This window comes from Chinchilla lanigera, unplaced genomic scaffold, assembly GCF_000276665.1.
Source record: "Chinchilla lanigera isolate Chin_1 unplaced genomic scaffold, ChiLan1.0 scaffold00001, whole genome shotgun sequence".
NCBI lineage: Eukaryota > Metazoa > Chordata > Mammalia > Rodentia > Chinchillidae > Chinchilla > Chinchilla lanigera.
Window position 1 is genome coordinate 31753412 of NW_004955402.1, and position 16712 is coordinate 31770123.

Genomic DNA, 16712 nt, shown 5'->3' on the forward strand with positions numbered 1-16712 from the left:
GTGTGTGTGAGTGTGTGTGAAGCTGGGGATTGATCCCAGGAAACATTGGAGATTAAGCATGTTCATGGTGATATGGTTAGAGAACCAGGAAATACTGACCTGCATCTGACAGCTCATTCATTCATTCATTCATTCATTCATTGAGACATGGCTTTCCTATGTAGTCCATGCTAGCCTTGAACTTGCTTCAGCTTCCTGACTGCTGAGATTACAGCCATGTGCCATCACGCCTGGTGTAATTTTTTATTTTAATTTGAGAGTAGTGTTCTTAATGTCCCCAAACTAGGCTTGAATACGTGGTACTTCTGCCTCAGCCTCCCAAGTACCTGGGAGTATAGCAAATACCACATGCTTGACTTTATGGGGGCACTGTTTGAGAAAGAGGCTCACTCTGTAAGTCAGGCTGGCCTTGAAGTCACTATGTATCTTAGGCTGGCCTTGAACTCTTGGCAATCATCCTGGCTCAGCCTCCCAAGTGCTGGGATTACAAGCATATGCCAACACATCTGACTGTGGGTATTTCTGATGCTGTCCTGAAAATCTTTGAGGCTTTGTTCATTTTTCTTTAATCTTTTTCTTTCTACAGTATTCTTCAGATGGGTGGTTTCTATTCATCCTTCTTGAACTTGATGTTGAGCCCTTCTAGTGAATTTTTAGTTTCAAACTTTTGCAGTTTTCAACTACAGAGTATCTATTTGGTCCTTTAAAAATACTTTCTGATTATTGAGATTCTCCATTTATGGATTCATTTTGTTACACTTTAATTTGTAAAATATATTTTCCTTCAGTTTTCTTTTTCTTGTAGTAGTGGAGATGGAATTCAGGAATTGCATACTAGACAAGTGCTGTACCACTGAGGTTACTTCCCCAGTCCCTTCCTTTGATTCTTTGAACATCTTCAAAATACAGTAGCTCTTTTTAAGTCTTTGCTAAGTCCAACCGCTGAGGTCAATTCACTTTCTTCCAGTGACTGACATTTTGTTTTATGTATAGGTCATAGTTTCCTATTTCTTGTATTCTTAATTTTTTTGTTAAAAATTGGACATTTTATTTAAAATGTTGTAGAAGTTTTTATTTTGATATTTTTCCCTTTGAAAATATTGTTTTGTTTTTTTTTTTGAAAATATTGTTCTTTCTTTGTTTAGATAATTAAGATAAACCTGTGAAGTGCCTCCTGCAGTATATAGTTACTAATTCTTCTGTGTAATTCCTTTGCCCACTTCCTTTCTTGCTTTTGATTTTAACTTTCGCTTTCTAATGGCTGTTCCTGTGTTTTTAGCATACCTTACTGGTGTTGATTAGCCAGAGGTTGTGCTCAACCAGTATGTTTTTCATTCTGTGCTGATGGATCTGTATGTGGATAGGGGAGTGCATTTTTAAATTGTGGCCTTTTAAAAATCTACCTCTGACTTTCATCTCACACTGTTTCTTTCTCTCTCATTGGGTACTGAACCCCAGGCCTCCACAGTAAGCTGCATCACTAACTCTTTTAAAAAATGTTTTATTTTGGAACAAGGTTACCCTGAAATTGCCCAGGCTAGGTTGAATTTGAGATCCTTTTGCATCAGCTTCTCAAGAGTGCTGTGGTTATAGACATGTACCACATGCCTAGATGCCTAGCTTGCTTTTTTTTTTTTTTAGCTCTCTTTAACTTTCTTTTTAAGGTGCTAGTATCTTAATCCAGAATTACGTTCACCATTGAGTTACAGGACCCTCTCCTCTCTAACTTTGAGACCTTTTTTGTTGTTGTGTCATTTTGAGACAAGTTTTTGCTAAATTGCCAGTGAGACAGATTCTTGCCAAATAGCCTCCAATTTGTGTTCCTCCTGCCTCAGCACTGGGATTACAGATTTCTGATGCCTTACCTGTCCTTTACTTTGAAATGCCTTTGACATCACCTGAGTATCTTCAGTCAAGAATATATTTGAGCTGGGCGTGGTGGTACACACCTGTAATCCCAGCACTTGGGAAGCTGAGGCAGGAGAATCGTTGTAAGTTTGAGACCAGCCTGGGCTGCAAAGTGAGCTCAAGGCCAGCCTGCACTGCATAGCGAGACCCTGTCTCAAAAAGAAAAAGAAAAAAAAGGAATATATTTTTCCAGGTACACAACTTTTTATTTTTTATTTTATTTTATTTTATTTTATTTTTTTACGACAGGGTCTTGCTTTTAGTCCGTGCTGGCCTTGAACTCACTGTGCCAGGCTGGCCACAAATTTCCAGTGATCCTCCTGCAGCAGCCTCCAGAGTTCTAGGACTGCAGGCATGAGCTGTCAAGCCTGGCTTACAACCATATCTTCAGGCTAATAATAGAACCTTTTTGCTGCTGATATTGTCACTTGCACCTGTAATGCTTGGATGTAGGTGTAACCTGCCATCTGAAACCGGAGTGAGCCCCTCTGTCAGAGCAGAACTCTAAAGACCTGCTACACTTTGGCAGAATCTACGGAGCTTGAGAGGTAGGAGTAGCCTCAGGCAAAAATGTGAAGCTTCATTCATTGTTCTTAACGAAAATTCAACAGTGTTTGAAGTATCAATGCTTTCCTGTAGTCTTAGCACTTAGGAGGCTGAGGCAGGAGAATTGTTGGGAGTTCAAGACCAGCCTGGGCTGCAAAGTGCACTCAAGGCCAGCCAGAACTGCATAGCGAGACCTTGTCTCAAAAACACCAAAAAAAACCAAAAAGTATCAATGCTTAATATTTTTAATGGTTTTGATTTTTTTTTGTTTGTTTTTTTTTGTTTTTTTTTCCGGTACTGGGAATCGAACTCATGACCTTGTGCTTGCCAGGCAGGAGCTGTGCCACTGAGCTAAATCCCCAGCCCCCTAATGGTTTTGAATGATTTCTAGATTAATTGGTTCTCTGTCAGTTTTGTCTTGCTTTATAGTAATATGTTGGGGAGGGGATTTGCTGACCCAAGAACTGCCCTGCCAGTACGCCCACCCCTTTTTTTTACCTTGGATACAATGTCTTGTTGCATAGTCTGGGCTGTTCTTGACTTCCTATATATCCCAGCCTGACCTCCAGCTGGCAGTACTCCCAGCCTTGCAAGTGCTCGGACTGCTTGGCATGCATCACCATGCCCAGCTCTTACCAATACTTTTCAAGCTCTCAATACTTAAAATGTATCATGCCTCTTTTCCCCTTAGATAACCACCTTCTTGACATTTTGCTAACCCATCCTTTGCCTTTTGAGAAAGTGTATACCACTAAATATCCATAGATAATGTGTCATTTCATTTTGTATGGTTTTGAACATTTTATATCTTCAATGATGCCTTTTTTGTGATTTGTTTATCATTGTTTTTGAAATTCTTCCATGTTGATGTTGTTTTTCCTTTGTTTCCACTGTTACATGGTGCTTCATTATAGTATATGTACAACAATGTATTTTTTCATTCTACTGTTACTAGATTTTTTTTTTAATCATAAAACAGTACTGCTGTGGACATTCTTTTACTTGTATATAGATTTCTCTTGTTTTTCAAGCTTTAGGTTGCTTCCTATTGCTTGTGAAATCAATTTACTGAGTCATGATCCGCACTAAAGTTTTTTTCTTCTTTTTTTGGTTCTCGAGATTGAACCTAAGAAGTGCTGAGCTACATTTACAACCCTTTTAAAAAATTTATTAGCTGGGCATGGTGGTGCAGGCCTGTAATCTCAGCAGTTGGGAGGCTGAGGCAGGAGGGTTGCTTCGAATTCAAGGCCAGCCTGAACTGCATAGCGAAACCCTATCTCAAAAAGACCAAAAACAAAACAAAACAAAACAAAACAAAAAACCTTATTTTGAGACAGGATCTTGCTAAGTTTCTCCGGTTGGGCTTGAATTTATAGTCCTGCCTCAGCCTCTTGACTATCTGGGTTTATTTATTTTTAATTTTTTTAAGAGGCAAGAGAAGAGTTTACTGGACAGAGATATAGGGTGCACTGAAGAGTGGAGTGTGGGTGACCTGAGAAAATCTCTTGGTTTAATTTTTAAAAATGAATATAGTAGAAAAGAAAATATCCAAGTACATTACATACTTGAGGGTAAATTTTTGTTTCCTGAATATCACCACAAAAAGCCTCAAACTCCTAAGTCACCTCTTGTTTCTTTTAAGATAGTAGTTTAGGCTGGCCTTGAACTCACAGTGACCCTCTTGCCTCCAGAGTGCTGGGATTACAGGCGTCCACCACCACACCTGGCACCGCTTGTTTCTTGTAAGCTCTAGAGAAAGCAGTATATATTAACTGTTGTTAAAACTAACTTTTTTCTCCTTATTAAATTCCTTTCCTCTTTGCTCAGTGTGGTTCTTTGTTCATCATCAGCAAAATCACTGATACTATTTTCAACCTCTGCCAAACTTTTCCTTTTACCATCTTATATTGATATGGTTTTTTTCTGAGGACACAGCTTCACCTTGGAGCTTGGAGTGGGTGGCTTTGTTCTTTTCTTTTGCATTTTCTCTGGCCTGGACAGGGAGGGCTTTTTTTTCCATTTTGTTTCTTATTGACACTTTTCTGTAATTTTTCTTTCTTTCTTTAAAATAAACTATTCTTTGAATCAATTTGTAGCATCCACTTACCTCTGTATTACTCATCTGTTGATCATTGACCTTGTGCATATTGCCATGATTTTTGTTCTTTGCTTAGTGTCATCTTCTCCATTATTACCTTTTTCTTAATTCTTGGTAATTTTGAATTTATAGTATATAGATGATTGTTCCAACACTGCCTGCGCCATTCCGTGAGTAACTCTCCTGTGATGATGTCTGCCATCCTACCCAAGACAGCTACTTCCATGGTCATACCCTAGCCACTGCATTCATTTATTCATTTATTTTTGTGGCCCTGGGGATTAAACCCAGGGCCTTTGCATTGAGCTACAACTCCAGCCCATTTTGGGAGACAGGAGCTTGCTAAGTCACTAAATTGTCAATACTGGTCTGGAAGTTGTGCTCCTCCTGTCTCAGCCTTCTACAGCGCTGGGATTATGAATGCTCAAGAACCATCCTCAGTTTAACCAGTGCTTCTTAAACAATCCATTTTTTTTTTTTTTTTTTTTTGGTCTTTTTGAGACAGGGTCTTGCTATGCAGTTCAAGCTGGCCTTGAACTCACTTTGTAGCCCAGGCTGGCCTCGAACTTGAAAAGATTGTCCTGCCTCAGCCTCCCCAGTGCTGGGATTACAGGCGTGTGCCACCACGCCTGGCAGCAAAATGGCACTTAAAAATTAGATTTTTTTCCTTTAGAGATAAGTAACTTCTCACCTTCCTCACCTTCTCTCCTTCCTTCTCACCTTTTCTCCTTCCTCTTTATCCCAGGGGCATAAATTGCCACCACTCATCAGCGCAGCTGAATGGCCAGAATATGCAGGTATTAGAACCAGGGTGTCAAAGTCCAATTTCATTTTCCCAGCGAAGAGAGGGAGAGGTCCTGGGCCATCCAGGAAGGGATGAAACAGGAATGAATATGTCTATTATCTCATTGTGTTCCTTACTGTTCTTGTTATAAAAGACCCTAACACACCTATACACTGTAAAATGGTGATTTGGGTAATGGGGCCCCTCAGTCTCTTCTGAGGTAGCTTTGAATAAATCCTTTTCCCCACAATAAATGGTCTCTTCTGATTGTGTCAACAGTGGCAAGTGAACCTATGGGCCTAAGCAGCTAGTAACGGGTTGTTTTTTTTTTTTGTCTTTCTGAGACAAGGTCTCACTATGCAGTTCAGGCTGGCCTTGAGCTCACTTTGCAGCCCAGGCTGATCTCAAACTCACAACGATCCTCCTGCCTCAGCCTCCCACGTGCTGGAATTACAGGCGTGTGCCACCATGGCCAGCTAGTAACAGTTTATTAACTAGTAAGAACATGTATTTTCTTTATTAATCTAGCTTTTTAGACAGCTGCATATAATTTTTAATGAAAGAGAAAAACATCAGATAAAACTCAAGCTGCCTTTACCCTTTCTTGGTCATCCCTTCTCCTTAGCTCAATCTTCTAGGACATTTAAAAATACTTTTACATATAAAGATGTTATTTTTGTCTTATAAAAGTACAGTTCTGCCTGCTGTAGGAGAACAGGTCCATGGGTAGGACCAAGATGGAACATGGAGAGGGAGAAGACGTGCCAGTCACTATTTTCATTGGGAAATAGAGTTTCTGTCTGGAGTGGTGAAGTAGAGATGAAGAATAGTGGATACACTAAAAAACTGTCAAGGGTTAGTCAACCTACAGTAAGTGGTGGACTGTCCAAAGCAGAGTTTAGTATTTGAAAATAGTACAATCTAAGATATGTATGCTCTGGAGGACCATGGGGATGTCCAAGGAGATTGAGGCAAAGAAGAAGCTTTCAAAGACAAAAGGAAGTGCATGTATGCCAGGTGTGGTGGCACATTCCTGTAATCTCAGAACCTGGGAGGTTGAAGCAGAGGATTGCTGTGTGTTCAAGGCCAGCCTGGACTATACAATGAGACTCTTGTCTTTAAAAAAAAAGTGTATGCAAGCTGTTTTAAAACTAAAACCATTAGCTATTGGTGTTTGTTGATAGTGTTTTCAAGTGTTAATATGCAAGTAGCTTGTCTTGAATACTTAGGCTTTAAAGAATTCCTTGCAGAGGGTCTGAGACCTGTTGTAGCTGTGTGGTCTGTTCTCTTATTTTGTATAATTGAATCTCAACTTCCCTATGGAAATTTATCCAGTTACACAGCACATAGTATTAACAGTAGCGTAGACCCCACCTTGTTCAGCAAGTAAAGAATTATGGGCTATTCTGTTATCTAAAACCAGTATAGCAGGATAATTTAATGAGTGCTGCTATGGGGAAATAAATAGCTTTTGCAGTGGAATTTGTAAGGATTCCTAGAATAATGGATAGGTTATTTTTCATTTCTTCATTGGCTATACCATACCATGATAGAAAAGAAACACTGTTCTATGTTCTACCAGGTGACTTACATTTCACCCTTAGGTGTGTGTGTTGGGAAGAGCAGTCTAATGATTACTCCAGTGATTCTTTTCAGATCTGTTGTCTCTTGACAAGCAAATAGTGAAATAACCTGTGAAAGAAGAGTCATACCTTGAGAGAGAGATGTGAGGTTGAAAGGGGTAGGTATGAAGAAGATTTTAGAAATGAACGAATGGTCTAGTTGAGTATAAGAAGTTGGTAAAAGCCAAGGAATAGTCATTAATGTAAGTTCATAGGGAAATGAGAGATAGATGAGCACAAAACCCATGTAGGAAGGGTTACCTTTAGACTGGAGAGAAGAATAGCATGGGAGAAAATACTGTTGTATACTTAGTGCTGTGAACATTAAACCAGAAGGTTGAGAGACTTATTCCAGAGTTTGACATTTTGTTTAACTAGTTTATCATTTTCTACTGCTAGCCTGGACAGTTGTGATCCTCCAGTTTTTCTCCCCAGACCCAAGCCAATGTCTGCAATAAATAATCTGGTTGTTTGGAGAAATGACCCAGTTTGGCACTCACTTGCACTCCCCCGCCTGCCCCCTGCACTGGGGATTGAACCCCAGGACTTCCTACTTGGCTAAATCCCCAGTCCTTTTTTATTTTGAGATGTCTCTTAGTTGCTTCAGCCTCCCAGAATGCTGTGATTACAGGACTGCATCGCCATGCCGGGTGCTATTTTCTTTGTTCCTTTTGTCAGTACTAGAGCTTCAAGAATGGTAGGCAAGTGCTTTTCCACTGAGCTACAGTCCAGCCCTGGTTGTTTGGAAAAATTAAATACTATGGGATCTTTTCCTCCTGTGTTCAGGGGACTTCATTTTAATTCTGCTATGGGGAGTTTGGTGAGAACTTCGGTTTCCACTTCTGATGACTTCTCCCCTTATATTAAATTAATTATAATAAAATTCTACAGGGAGAATAGCTGATAGAACTATCACTGACTAAAATGGATCCAGTAGTAGTCACATATCATGACCAGAAAAAAAAATTTGCTGCATCTTTTTCTTCAGATGAGTAGTTTTGAAAGCTAATACCCACATGTGACAAGATTCAAGAAGTACAAAACTGCATACACTACCATATCTTCTGTTCCTATTCATTCACAGTCCTTCCCAAGGCAGTTGATGTTACCAGTTTCTTTTTTCCTTCCAAAGAGTCTTTGCTTCTCTAGACACATATAAGTACAATTTTCCTTATTTACACAAACAATATAATGTATCTTTTTTGTTCATTGGAACTTTCATGAGAATTGTTTCATATCTCTATATAAAGAGCTTTCTACTCCCTACCCACACCCCTATGGAACCCAGGGTCTTGTGGGCTAGAGCTTTACCAATAAGGTGCATCCCCTACCAGGCTGAACTTTCTTATTCTTAATGGCCACATTGTTTGGACATACCATGATGATCTAAAAGATGTCATATTTATGTGGTTTTGACCACAATACTGATTACTTATTTAGGCAGCAGAAATTAAATCTCATTTAGTACTTACGTTTAAGGGAACTGAGATAATTGATGTACCATTTTGAAAATAATTGATATTGTCATTTCTTATAAAGAAAAGCAATTCAGGTTCATTTGTGCTAGTCACATAGTTTACTTCATGAAGAAACAAGAGATATACTCACTTTAATAAGTTTATTTTCAGAATTGAGCTTTTTATTGAACACATTACAGCAGAGATTTAGTCTAAAAAATCAAAGCAACGTTCTCACCAGGCTCCTCAGCATCTTTGTTTGCTTTACTCTTCAGGGGTGCAGTAGGAGTGGAGTGGGACAGGATCTTGTGCTGGTGCAATATCAGGTGCAGGAGTGGGTCCACCGACCTCTACATTGCAGGCACGAGGCTCCCCAGCTTGTCATTGGTCAGGGTCTTTGCAAACAAAATAAGCCAGAAAGGTTCAACATTTAACCAGCTGCTTGACAAGGGTGTTGATCTTATCCTGCATGGAGGGTTTCCTCCTCATCTTGCTGAATGACAGTAGGGTAGATATAGGCAAGCTCAGAGATCTGGGTCAGTACGAGTGTCCGGATGAAATGATGGCTTCACCCCAGCAAGGCTTCAGCTTTGTTGGAAGGACCAAGCATCTTGTCAGCAGTTGAGGAAAGAGACACAGCCTGGGGTACTTTCAGTTGTGGTACTTTGAAAAGGTCCCATGATGCCTTCTTTCAAAAATTCAAATATTTTTTGTTGTGCTTTATGGTTGATACTAACTTCATTTGAGTATATCAGATACTCAACTTTAGTGGAAAAAAAAAAAAAAAACTTCCAGAATATATAAATTCTCAACAGAATAATCATCTTATATTTTTATGAGTTAGAGAATTTTGAGATTATTTTTCATACCTGGGAGTAGTTTACTGTATATCTACAAATATTTTACTTCATGTTTATATTGCAAGCATACTTCATTTATGCTTTCAGTTTGTTGATTTAACTTTTACTCCCTCTGTTGGCTTTTGAAAGTGTTACATTCCTTTTGGAATAGTGTTAGGAAAAACATTTATGCTTATTTTCACTTAACTCAAAAATTAGTAGTGGTACAAATTATGAAGTAAGCTACACATGGAATTATTTTAATTAATAACCTTCCAGTGGCTGTGAATGTTCTGGTTTTCATGAGTGTGTTAAGGAAAGTATCAGTTAGCCTGTTTTATGAACAGTTGAAAAGGGTTATGACAAACAAAAGAAGGATTTTTCAGAGATTTTCTGCTTTTAGTTTGCCATAGATTGAACCGTCAGGACACTCTATGAAGTCAAGTGATAGATATGCCCTATTGCACCAACTATCATACCACCAAGATTAGTGTTTATATCTCTCTATGCCTTCTATAGCATCACATGTACAAGATACATGACTTGCTGTGTACATTGGGACAAGATACTGACTTGCTGTGTACATTCTTAGTGGCCTCTTTAAAAACCACCGGTCAGTGAAATTTGCACTGCATATAGATCACATGCTTTTGTGGTTAAAAGTTATGTACAGTTTCTTCATAGTTATGTCATTCACAGTTTGGGTAGGGATATTACGTTCTAAATTTAATATATGGTGTAAAATGTGTAAGGTGTTTTCTCGTAAGTCCCTTAAAGTCATTTGTAGAATGTTTTGGGTTTGCAAAGAAGTTGATAGTAGCTGTTATTTATGAAGTAGAACATCTATTTAAACACCAGAGTAACCGAATTTAACATGATTAGAATGATGTGGGAACTAGGAAGGGCTGAGGGAACAGCACAATCTGGTCTTTCTTCTTAATGCTCATCTGGAGCAACTCCTGTTGAGGGTGTCATACATGTGTAACTTCGGTTGGTCAATTGCATGTAGTTGAAGATTTGTTTTTTGTATTTTTGATAAAACATAGGTGTTTGTTTTCTCCCTCACTCCTTTTAGTATAAAAGTAATTATTCCAGGTAACGCATTGTTTTCTGGACTAGTTTATTTTGAAACATTCCTTTTAATTTGCACTAAAGTCAAGCATACATATTAACTTTATCAGAGTTTTGAAGATCCCTTTCTTTTTTTTTTGTCTTGTCTTTTTGAGACAGGGTCTTCCTATGCAGTTCAGGCTGGCCTTCAGGTCACTTTGTAGCCCAGGCTGGCCTGGAACTCCCAACGATCCTCCTGCCTCAGCCTCCCAAGTGCTGGGATTATAGGTGTGTGCCGCCATGCCTGGCTGAAGATCCCTTTCTTAAAGACATTATTTAAAGTTCTAAATTGGAGCCAGGTGTGATGGTGCATGTCTATAATCACAACACTCACTTGGGAAGCTGAAGGAGGCTGAGGCGGGAGAATTGCTTTGAGTTGGGGGTCAGCCTGGGCTATATAGTGTGTTTAGAGCCCGCCTGAGCAAGACCCTGTCTCGAAAACAATAGCAAAAACATAAACAAAAAGCCCCCCTGCCCCAATATCCTGAAAATCTTTATTTGGTAACTTGCTTAGCCTTGCAAGTTCAGTAATAGAGTATTACCACTTAGGAAAGTTGACATGTTGTGTTGATTAAATAATCTTCTATTTCTGTTTATTGATTTTGATTGTTTATTGATTTTTATTGATTGTTTTTGTACAGGTTGCTTTCCTGTTGCATCTTTGCTATCGTTTCCTAGATTTTGCTCCATGATTTAATTTGAAATTCTGAAATGAAGATGGAGGAGGCAGTGGGAAAAGTTGAAGAACTCATTGAGTCCGAAGTTCCACCAAAAACATCTGAACAAGAGACAGCCAAGGAGGAAGATGGATCTGTAGAACTGGAACCTCAAGTTCAAAAAGATGGTGCAGCAGATTCTACAGTTCTTTCTTCAATGCCCTGCCTATTGATGGAACTGAGAAGGGACTCTTCTGAGTCTCAGTTAGCGTCCACAGAGAGTGACAAGCCAACAACTGGCCGAGTTTATGAGAGTGACTCCTCTAATCATTGCATGCTTTCCCCTTCCTCTAGTGGTCACCTGGCTGATTCAGATACACTGTCTTCTGCAGAAGAGAATGAACCGTCCCAGCCAGAAATAGCAGTAGAAGGTGACCCTTCAGGAGTGTCTGGCGCCACAGTTGGGCGCAAGTCTAGGCGGTCCCGTTCTGAAAGTGAAACATCTACCATGGCTGCCAAGAAAAACCGGCAATCCAGTGATAAACAGAATGGCCGAGTTGCCAAGGTTAAAGGTCATCGGAGCCAAAAGCACAAGGAGAGGATCAGACTACTGAGGCAGAAACGGGAGGCTGCTGCAAGGAAGAAGTACAACCTGCTGCAGGACAGCAGTACCAGTGACAGTGACCTGACTTGTGACTCAAGCACGAGCTCATCAGATGATGACGAAGAGGTTTCAGGGAGCAGCAAGACAATCACTGCAGAAATACCAGGTAGAGGATGTTTTTTAAACTGACTGTAAAGCACCCGATGACATTTCTCAGCTGTCAGACTCAGTTAGATGAGAGACACTTGAAAAAATCCAAGAGACCTGCAGCTCTGTGTAAATTTGAAGAGTGCAGTCTGTTAGCAAGACATTGCTAGTTATTTATAAACAAAAAGCCCTGTTCTTAGGTTTCCTGTGCACTTTAGCACATCAGAAAAAAAATTATTTATGTGATTAATGATAGAGACAAGATTATTTTTAAATAATGGAATCTCTCACGAGTCTCTTTCTCTGTTAACACATTACCTAAGCTCCCATCATTGCCTTTTCAGCACTGCTTAGATTTAATTCTCACTGTTAGCGTTATTATGAAGTATGTTTTCCTCAGGAATAGGCACCTTGCTTTCTTATGTAGCCACTGCACTTGAGCTTGTGGTGTCTGAAGTAATATTCTACCTTTCGTTGAAGTTTTGTAATAACTTTTCTTCCTAAAACAGTAATTTTGTGTGTTTTCTCCCTGATTCAATGAATGATAAGCTAGTTATCGTTGTTGCACATTTTTCTATCCTAAGTTTTCACTCACATTGGAATGAATGGCTTTTACAAATTTTTTCTTTAGTTCCCTGAGCTTTAAAAAGTTTGTTAGGAATTTGCTTGTTCCAACTTCCATTGGTGTAGGGATCTGTAATTTATTACGTTTGACCTAACCTCTTTCTGCATATTATTATCTTTGATACTGTGCATTATGGCAGTCTTGAGACTTTATAGTGGAAAAAAGATGATATCTGACTGGTTCATCAGTGGTAAATTGTCATTATCCGAGAGACTCTTAACGTGATTAGGAACATTTTATAGGTTGCATAGTGTTTAATACATTGTGACAGCATTGTTTATGCTGCATTAAAGAGGGGGAAGTTTGGTTTTCTAAAGTTTTATAGGTGACTTTTCCCCCCTAGTTTTCTGTTTCTACATATGAAGACAGCATATTGCTGATTTACAAAGAATATTGCAAGCAAAATCATATTGGTTAATTAAACCTATAACTAACCAAACTTATAAACTGAAGAATGATTGGTTTTAAAAACACTTTGTAGGTGTTCAACTTAAAATAATAAAAGTCTCATCCATGTAGCATATTAAATATGAGTTTTAAACAGTCTTTAGAAATGCCTCTTACTATGTATTGAATTCCTTTGGTAGTCTCTTGTATTAAAACTACTGGGTATGGAATTTAAATGAAGCTCATGAGAGAAGTGAACTTTGGGGTTTGTTCTAAATAACAAAGCAGACTTTGTTCTAAGGCATGTTGTAGGTGTATTTTAGTTTTATGTTTAATAATATTTTTTAAGTAAGCCTTATTAGCATCTGTAAAATTCTTATATCTTATTCTGATCTGTTAATCAAGATTTTGATGGATCTCTTTAATAATGTTTAATTCCACTTACTAAGCAGGTTTTTAATGTACAACCCTAATTTCTTGACTTTTATGGGAAGAGAGAAGGTGGGTGACCAGAATTTTCTTTGAAGATAGAAACTCATTGTAAAGATGAAGTGAAGAATGCCTTGATGAGCCTCTTTCTTTTGGGCTTACACAGATAGATTGGGTGTGGTTTGTTCCTATTTGATTACCTTGATCATTGTTTAAAACTTCTAAATATCAGTAGTTTATTTCTTATCTATTCAGATTATATACAGTATTGATCAAATACCAAAGTAAAATAATATGAATTTATAATTTAGTTTCTATTTTTTATGCCACTTAGTAAGGTTTTGACTTCTGAAAATGTGTAGAGTTTCTAAGGTAGAGTTTCTGTGGAAACTCAAATGGTAGACTAAGGTACATGACCATTGTATATGACTGCCTGTGCTGTGTACTGCAGTTTTGGAAGAAGTGCCAGTCACATAAGACAAGGTCTGTTCTGTAATTATGCAAAGATGGAACAACCTAGAGTTTAAATATCAGAAACTTCAGGTTATATGTCCATTTTGGTATATCTGAAAAATTGTGACATTGTACAGTTTTAATGTATCAGTTATGTTTATTTTAGTTTGTTGAGTCACATTATGACTTCCAGCTTGAGGGGAGGCACATTCAACCTATAGCAAGAGCACTTGTTGAACAAGTGGTATCTTTTTTTTGGAGACAGGTTCTCAATATGTGTTCAGGCTGGCCTTGAACTCACTCTGTAGCCCAGGTTGGCCTTGAATTCATGGTGATCCTCTGCCTCAGTCTCTTAAATGCTAGGATCACAGCCATGCGCAACTATGCCCGGCTGAAGAGTTGATTTTTTTTTTTTTTTTTAAAGAAATCTGTTAGTATGTTTGTAGTGTATAATGATTACATCATTCCTGAGAGTTGGTACATGTACCTGAGACATCTTAATTCTCTTTTCATCCCTTTCCCCCTACCTCTCTGCCCTGCAAAATTGTGTTATGAACTGATTTGAATGCAACATTGTAGACATTGAGGTGGACTTAAACGGGATGTGCCTAAGAGAATCTCTTAGGTGTGGAAATTTGAACCCAGCTGTTTATACAGAGTAGAAACCAAGTGGAAGAGTAAAAACAGAGATTCTTACTATAATATTTCATCAAGATACAACCAATTTAGTAATTCAGAAAATGCTTTATTTATAAGCTTTTGGCAGCAACTTAAAAGTTGAAAATGCCTAAATATAGTCTTAAAACAAGTAATAATTAGTGCATTTTCTTAGTGCAAATATGCAGACTAATACAGTGCATGATCATACTTAATTTATTTTGATATACAGGCAACAAATGTTTATGAAGTTGTCTTTTTAAAAAATACTTAACTGACAGTATGAGCACTACATATACCATTTTCTTGAAGTTTTTGGAAATATATGTTACAAGAATATTTGGAGGTATCATATCAAGATGATTCTGGCAGTGCTTTTATTTGGGGGACAAAGATGAGCAGAGTATTTTATAGTATTATAGTGTTTTATATTGTGTTAGTGTAAAAATACTGTGTGGTAGTTATCTTGAATATTTAAGCCTTTTATCCACTGTCTGATCTTCATAGAGTTTTTAATATACTTTATATATTTCCAAGTTTTAGGACTGGAGCATTCTTTTTCATAGGGGGACCAGTTTCTCTGTACAGTCACTTTTGAGACTAGCTCTGGAAGTCTGCTGTTGGGAAGGCTTTGATTTTAGTTTATATATGTATGAATAATGAGCATTACACTTCAGTCAGCTCAGTAAGTTAATTCTCTGAACAAAAGTGTGCATCAGTATACATGAACAGCTGGAAAAAGTTTTTCCAGTAACTGTTGCTTTTCATAAATACTTAGCATAGTGTACCTCAGCTCAGGATAGCTTCATCTTATCTTGGCTATAATGGCCTGCAATTGTATGGACTGATGGTCTACCTTACAAATGCCTATTTAGACTTAAGTTCCAAAAATAGTACCTATCATAGTAGGTAACAGTCAGTTGTTTTAGCTGTTACCTTTTTTAGAGAATGTCAGGGAGGCTATTGAAGACAGCTGTCTAAAACCACCTGAGTTTTCAGTCCACATGACCAGGCCTGACTGGCTCAGCCCTGGAGCCAGGATCTCAGCACTCACTATTCACCATATATTTATGCACTGATATGTATCATGACAAAGTATGGTTTTTGATCAGTTAACTGTTGCATGGAATTAAAAAAAAAAACTTTTCTAAAAAAAGTTGTAAATCCTTTGTAGAAATATTTAGAAACAGAAAAATATGAAGTAGAAGGTTTAAATTATCCATGATTACGCATTTGCTGACATTTTCCTATGTTGCCTTCCATAATGTAAGAATTTTCATGTTGGATATGCTTCTGCATTCTTTTTCCTTTTAGCATAACTTTTTGAGCCTTGAATCAAAACACTAAATATTGTGTAGAATATTTGGACTCTGAATAATTTAACTATAAAAGTAACTTCCCTAATATTGCTCATTTGGGATGTTTAAATTTTGCTCTTATGAGTAAGAGTATGAACACTTAAGGCTGATGACCATATACTACTGTACTATTCCTTTAAAAATACATGACTTTTTCCATCTAGGAGTTTGCTTTTTATGCATTATGTTCTTCCTACTACATGTGTATTTCTAAAAAATCTTGCTGATTTGGTAGAAAAATCATATCTTAAAGTTAATATATATTTCTTTGATCAGTAATGAAGTTGAAAAGTGATGTTTGGGTTTTTGTATTAACAGTCCTTTTAAGTTTTTTTTGCATGTTTTCCTCCTTGTGGATATATTTTTTCCTTATTAATTTGTGTGTTCTTAACCTATAGGGATTTGTTTGGAAAAGTTGTAATTTATTTTAGGCAGTGGCAGCTAATAGTGAAAGATAAGGCCCTAAGACCACATAGAGCATCCCATGAAACACAATGATTGATAGACCTTTTTCCTAGACTGAATATGAACTGACTCGGTGGCTAAAAGCCCTTGTCCCTATTATGAGCCTTTTGTAAACTGATTGTATTTTGGTAGCTATTTAGGAGACTCAGTAGATATATTGATACATTATTTGGAGACAGAATAATATCAGGTACACTGTCTATTTTCAGCTTAATACAAACCAGATAGATAAAATTCATGCAGTTTTTTAACTTGACTATACATTAGAATCCTTAGGGGTGTGTGTGTGTGTGTGTGTCGGGGGCAGTCAGGTATTGAAAACTTCTTATGCTCTGGCCCCTTTCCAGCCCAGTTAAGTCAGAATATTTGGGCTTTGATCTCAGGCAGCAGCATTTTTAAAGCTCTCTGGTGATGACGGTGAGCAGTGAGGGCTGGGAGCTACTCAGGTAAGTTGCAGGTGAGCGGATACTGTGACACACACCTGTAGCCTCAGCTACTTAGGAGGCTGAGGCAGGAAAATCCTTTCAGCCCAGGAATTCAGGGCTAGCCTAGGCAGCATAGTAAGAT

The 16712-nt window shown here is 38.0% G+C and overlaps 1 protein-coding gene across 4 annotated transcripts in view; it reads left to right on the top strand.

Annotated features, from left to right (window-relative positions):
• LOC102028597 (chromosome unknown open reading frame, human C18orf25) overlaps nt 1-16712 on the top strand; it is a 92406-nt gene that overhangs the window by 35416 nt on the left and 40278 nt on the right. For all 4 annotated transcript variants that reach the window (XM_005372869.2, XM_005372867.2, XM_005372870.2 and 1 more), the window contains exon 2: nt 11006-11790. In XM_005372869.2, coding sequence (XP_005372926.1) covers nt 11076-11790 — 715 coding nt within the window. In that variant the 5' untranslated portion in view covers nt 11006-11075. The remainder of the gene's footprint in view (nt 1-11005; nt 11791-16712) is intronic.